The sequence below is a fragment of the Prosopis cineraria genome, unplaced genomic scaffold, assembly GCF_029017545.1.
Source record: "Prosopis cineraria cultivar Desert tree isolate PC_DT_omini unplaced genomic scaffold, ASM2901754v1 PC12, whole genome shotgun sequence".
NCBI lineage: Eukaryota > Viridiplantae > Streptophyta > Magnoliopsida > Fabales > Fabaceae > Prosopis > Prosopis cineraria.
In genome coordinates this window covers 12,501,197-12,507,196 of record NW_026555343.1, presented here as the reverse complement: position 1 = coordinate 12,507,196, position 6,000 = coordinate 12,501,197, and the positions used below count along the sequence as shown (strand labels likewise).

The 6,000-nt window shown below is 31.3% G+C and overlaps 1 protein-coding gene across 1 annotated transcript; it reads left to right on the top strand.

The window, feature by feature from the left end:
• The first annotated feature begins 211 nt into the window (after nt 1–211).
• LOC129288735 (ribonuclease MC-like) lies at nt 212–2,711 on the top strand. Its single transcript, XM_054925465.1, has 4 exons — nt 212–636; nt 773–982; nt 1,664–1,931; nt 2,451–2,711. The coding sequence occupies exons 1-3, from the start codon at nt 262–264 to the stop codon at nt 1,718–1,720; spliced, it is 642 nt and encodes a 213-aa protein (XP_054781440.1). The 5' UTR covers nt 212–261; the 3' UTR covers nt 1,721–1,931; nt 2,451–2,711.
• Nucleotides 2,712–6,000: the final 3,289 nt, after the last annotated feature.

Genomic DNA, 6,000 nt, shown 5'->3' with positions numbered 1-6,000 from the left:
GCATCTTTAGAAGAGTTACCTCCAATAAAACCTGACAATGCTTGAACCTGACACAATTTAATTATTAAACCTGACAATGCTTGAATTAATATAATCCAGTCTGATAGCCATACAAGAAAATTATTTATTTTGTTCTTCATAGTTTGTCTTATTATACAAATAAGAAAAAGATCTAAAAAACGTGGAAGCTATGGCTATAAAAGTAGGTGAGGAGGAACCGAATTATGCAAGAATGAGTAAGGAAAGGCAATTAATAATACAATGATGAACATCATAAAGCAATTGGCACTCCTTGTTGTGTGCTTACTAGCAACCTTTGGTTTGTACTACAACTACATTAATGCTACAAGCCTTAATCCCATCCAAATCCGATCATTGGATCAAGTCCCACGACTTGATGATCAACAACGGCAACCAGGATTCGATTATTTTTTGTTAGCGTTGCAATGGCCAAACGCTTTCTGCAACATTGCACGACACAGGAAGCCACCGAGTCATGGACTTAAACGGCAGTGCGATCCAGATCATCCACTTCCCAAACACCAAAACTTCACCATTCATGGACTCTGGCCTCAGTTGAACATTGGCGTTTCTCCACTAAGTTGCAGTACGACGGACCAGATGACAAATAAGATTGTAATAAACTCTCTGTCGTTCATACTGATCATGATGCTATTGTTTAAATATATATGTTTCATTATAATCTCGATCTGTTGATATTGATCATCATCATGCGTGTGTGTTTCACACATACACGCGCGCGCGCGCGCAGCTTAGTAAATTCAAGGAAGAGCTGCTTGATTACTGGCCGAATTTGAATTCTGCTAAGGACTTTGAGAAAAGCAAGTGGTTTTGGAGACACGAGTGGAACAAGCATGGAAGCTGTTCTTCAAACAAGTTCACACCAGACAAGTATCTCAGAATCTCTCTTGATCTTGCCAAAAGTATTCTACTTCCATTTTGTTGGAGCTGGAAAAAGCAGGTAATTAAGGGAACATGATTTAATATGTTTGATTATTGTAAACCTATAAAACTGGCTACTTGAGTGTATAGATTTGTGACGTCGATCTATCACCTCATATATAAACTTTTTGCTCAAGTTCAAGTCAGTCAACTGGTTTGGACTAACCTGTTCCTAGGTCATGGGGCCTCTAATGCCTGTTGTAGTATCCAACTTTTCAATTGTTATTTTCTCTTGTTTCCATTGATTATTAAGGTTCTACATAAAAAGTAAGATATTTCGATATTATGCAATGAAGAAATGTTGTAGTTTTGCATTTTCTTTAATGATTTTTCAAAGAAAATAAATCCAAACCGTACAAGGATATTTTTCCCTAAAAAATCATTAAAAATACAAAATTACACCGTTTCATTACCTTGGAATATCAAAATACCTCTCATTTTATGTAGAATTTCATGAACAAAAGATACAAGAGAAAAATCCCAAGCCTGTATGCTTTTAATGGTTGGATTATTCGGATTAGTGGTTGTTTAGAGCCTCTAACGTGCCTTTCCTTAATATATTTTCCAATATCCTCCACTCTCGATTTCATTTTTCTCTTTTCTGATGTACAGAGATTCCTGAAATTGATTTTCTTTTTCTTGGGAAGATATCATAGAAGGATTAACATTCATTAGTGGGTTTAATTTCGGTTTAATTTAGGGATCAATCCAGATGGAGTTACTCCACATCGTGATGCAGATGTACAGGAGGCAGTAAAAAAGGCCACGAAATATGAGGCAATGCTAAACTTCCAATTAAATGAATTAGGTGAACGTCTTCTTTCTGAGATTCATCTCTGTGTCAAACAAGATGGTGTCACACTCTTTAATTGTGATCCTGTTTCCTTGTTTGCCTCCGTTCCTTCACCTTCACCGGCACCTGTGCCATCGCCACCGCCACGTATTCTCACGCTCCCGTCCCTTATCATGTAAGTTATTTTTTTTTTTCGAAAAAGTTACTTTTAGGTTTCATACAAGAAATCTAAATAAAAAAAAATCCTATGAAATTATGAAATTATTCCGAAGTCTCATACTTTTTATTGAAGTTATCAATTTATTGTATTAAAATTGTCAATTACTGTTGAATAGTTGTGGAGTTGTTTAGTTGACATCTAAGCAATAATAATTCACAACTATCCAGAACAATTTCGGTAAAGGACATGAAGTTTAGAGTAATTTTGTGGCATATTGTTCGATCAGCTAGCCTCAAGTGATGGCCAGACAAAATTTTCATTTGTTTGTGTGCTGTTTTTTAAAATTTTATTCCCTGTTTCAATTAATTTATTCTTATTATTATTATAATTTCATTTTTAGAAAAAAGATTTAGCAGTGTTAAATGTGTTTTTAGTGATGACACGTGGGTGACAAGAGGGAGACGATTCATAAGCCCAAATGAAAATAAATAAATAAAGAAGTCTCATAGTTTGTTTTTTGCCTGTTTCTTGTAGGAAGGAAGTGGCGAAGAGCTTTAAATTGAGCAGACGGCTTCTATAAGAATATGACACATGCAGCTGCATTGAACACGTCATATTGTCATGATCTTGAGGAACCAATAAAGTTATATCTCTACTAATATTATGTCTAAATCTTTTTTTCTTTTTTAATAGCAAGCCATGTGTGTTTGATATATCCTATATATAATATTGTATCTAATAATAATGTGTCTACGTAATTGAGAATAAATGCCAATGGTGTCTGGAAAGTCCTGAGAGTTATATTGTTTTTTTGGTTAAAATTTCAATACTTGTTAAAATTTGAAAACTCAGTTGCAATGAAAATCATTCTATAGTTAGCTGTGAATACGGAAGATTGAAAAAAAAATTAATTCCATTAAGTTTAGAGATTTGAGGCTAATCCTTCTAAATGATTGACAATAGAATGGCTTGCAACTATATTTTCAAAATTTAAAATTAAACATTGAAAACATATTTTGTTAATATTCACGTGCTCATCAAGTTTCATAGATTTTTCACTATTATTTTTAAATTTACAACTGACAATAGAGGGACTTGCAAATGATCATCATCCAAAATTTAATTAACACAAAATATTGCATGCAAAAAAAAGAAACTTAAAAATAAGGTTATTTAAATAAATTTCTTTAAAATTATGATCATTTTTTTGGTCTTTTATTAAAAATATAAAGGTAGTCTAAACATTTACAAAGATTTTGGAAAAATCATGTAACTTGTCACTTGAAAATTTAATAGTTTTAGAATTGGAGTAATTTTTTTTTATAAACAGGAATGATAGATGAATACTAAGGAAGTCAAAAGTAGGTTAGGAAATTTTCAAAATTCACTTTGGAGAAAATAGGTAACTCGCTTGGAAGTTTAGTTATTTTAGACTTTGGCTGCAACTGGTGACATTGGTTCTAGTTATTTTCAAAATTGTCATATTCTCTCATTTAAAATTGTTCTTAAATACAGAAAAGGACAATGTATTCACGCCCATCTTAAAAAATGTGCGAGTTCGCAAAAGGACACCTTTAACTTACATGTAATTTTCAACAGACGCAAGCCCACTTTGATAAGCTTGGAATCTACTCCCTGTGACCTGGCAAAAATGGATCGATCCTGTAACTTTAGGTGCACTCCCCCTAATCATACTATCTTCACTAGCTTCGTCACCAAAAGACAAAAGAACAAATTCGCCTATAAACCTTAAATTTTTTTTTATATAATATTCTCTTTTAATTTTAAAAATGGTATAATCAAGTCTCTACTATTAACAAAGTTAACATAAAAGGACCTCAAAATTTATAAAAAAAGACCAATAAATTTTTTTTGTTATTGTCTATAATTTTGAAGTCATTGTCTATAATTTTTAAATTCCTTATTGTAATTTTTAAGATCATTTTCTGGTCAACAAGCAAAGTTAACTTTTATTAATTATAAAAATCAGATTATATTACATAATTTTTAAAATTTGAAAAGAAATATTGTACTAAAAACTTATCATCTTTAATGTTATATAGCATATAACCCTTTTGGCTACTATAGGATATCTTAAGAATATACATGGTTGAGATCTAGGTTGAAATAATTTATCTACCCCTAATGTCTTAGCAAAAGTTAAACACCCAGAGATTCGTAAATGATTTAAATCTGATTGTTTATGTACATATTTCATAGGATGTTTGTTAATTAATGGCCTTAGAGGGGGTTCTATTGATGAGGTATGTGGCAGTCCGTACACTCTCTGCGCCCATTTGCATATGTCCGTGTTTTCTCTCAACTATTCTGTTTTGTTGAGGGGCATAAGGACAAGCGATCTCACGAATAATTTAATTATCTACAAAATAAGTTGTCACATTTTTATTGTGGAATTCAATACCATTATCACTACAAACCCCTTTAATTTTAGCAGAAAATTGATTTTGTACATATGTAAAGAAGATTTTTAGATAATAGCTAGAAAACTTCATTTTTAGTAGTCATCAAATATACCCATGTTGCATGGGAAAAATAAACCACAATAATTAAAAAATAGGGAGAATTACATTTAAGTCCCAAAAAGTCTAATAACAATTGAATTAAGATCATTGAATTGGCCTTAGTTCAGTTCTTAATGAATCTTGTGGTAATTAATTTTCTTATATAAAACTTGTATGTAATTTGTTCCTACACATCTACATGTAATAGATCAAAACAAGATACAAAATTAATTTCACTAACAGTAAAAGATAAATGAGGTTACTTTGCTTGCAAACAAATGTCACAGTTACTAGAGGGAGAATTTCAACTAAGGATAAAAAAAGAGAAATATTTACTAGTGGGTCCAAAAAAAATTTAAAAATTCTATGCTGATTTTTTGGATTGAACTGAAATAAAGTTGTTGGCTGAAAAGACCGATGTGCCCTTGTGCAAAATAACTTTACTTGTTAACTATACAATATGACTTGTTAACCACTTAACTTTACTTGTTAATTAGTAACTTCTTAAACTTGACTACATTACTTGTTAATTTTTTAAACTTTACTTATTAATTCCACAATAACAATTGTTAATTTTGTAACTTGACTCGTTAATATAGTGATAAGACTTGTTTAATCTCTTGATATAAAAAGCAACTAAATTATTTATTAATAATGTAACTTTACCTATTATTACTCAATAGCACTAGTTAATTGTCCATCGTCACTTGTTAAATGACACTTGATATCTTATTTAACATCAAATTTGTAACAAATCCATTACTCATGAAATTATTATCTTAAATTGTAAACTGCAAAATATTACTTCTTAACCAAATAATATTAATTAATAACTCTTGGTAGGGATTAGTGAGTAAATTTAACTAGTTAACAAGTCTTGTTGTGTAGTTAACTAGTGAAATTATATGATTAATAAGTCTTTTGATTAGCTGCCTTTTTTGTTTCTTTTGCAGAACGACATTTCGGTCTTTTCAGCCAACAACTTTATTTCAATTCAGTCCAAAAAATTTGTTGTACAATTTTCAGAATTTTGTTTGGGACCCATTGATGAATATTTCTTTTCCCTAGTCCTTAGTTGAAATTCTTCCTTTATTATATTACTATCAACAGATGACAATTGATCCTTTAATGAAGCCAAATGTCTAATTAAGTACATTGTAGTTAAGATGCGTAGCCTATCCTAAAATGCCAAAAGCTTAGTCATTGAAGCAGTATGACTATTAACAAGGACTATAGTTTCTTCCACTATGTAAAGCATATATTCTATTTTACCAATCACTTTCATGCTTTTTTCGGCCATTAGGAGTATGGATTTGTAAAGGAGGACCAGTATATTTGTATTCATCAAGGTAATCTAAAGAACTGACAACGTGACTAGTGGCCCCAGAATCTAATAACCAGTGTGCCTTATGTGTGTGTCCTAAAGGCAAAATTGTGAGTCAAACCTCAAGACTGTTCTGAGTCATTACAGTGACAGCTCCAAAACTGGAACATACTTGGCTTCCTTCGTCAATAATTTGAGGATACTTTCATAGTCCTGCTAGAATAAAAGTTAGCATTCT

Excerpts from the sequence above, each read along its gene's own strand:
- LOC129288735 (XM_054925465.1), top strand. The coding sequence starts at position 262 with ATGATGAACATCATAAAGCAATTGGCACTCCTTGTTGTGTGCTTACTA. Across the intron at positions 637-772 it reads ACCAGATGACAAATAAGATT|CTTAGTAAATTCAAGGAAGA; the intron begins GTAATAAACTCT and ends GCGCGCGCGCAG. Across the intron at positions 983-1,663 it reads GTTGGAGCTGGAAAAAGCAG|GGATCAATCCAGATGGAGTT; the intron begins GTAATTAAGGGA and ends GGTTTAATTTAG.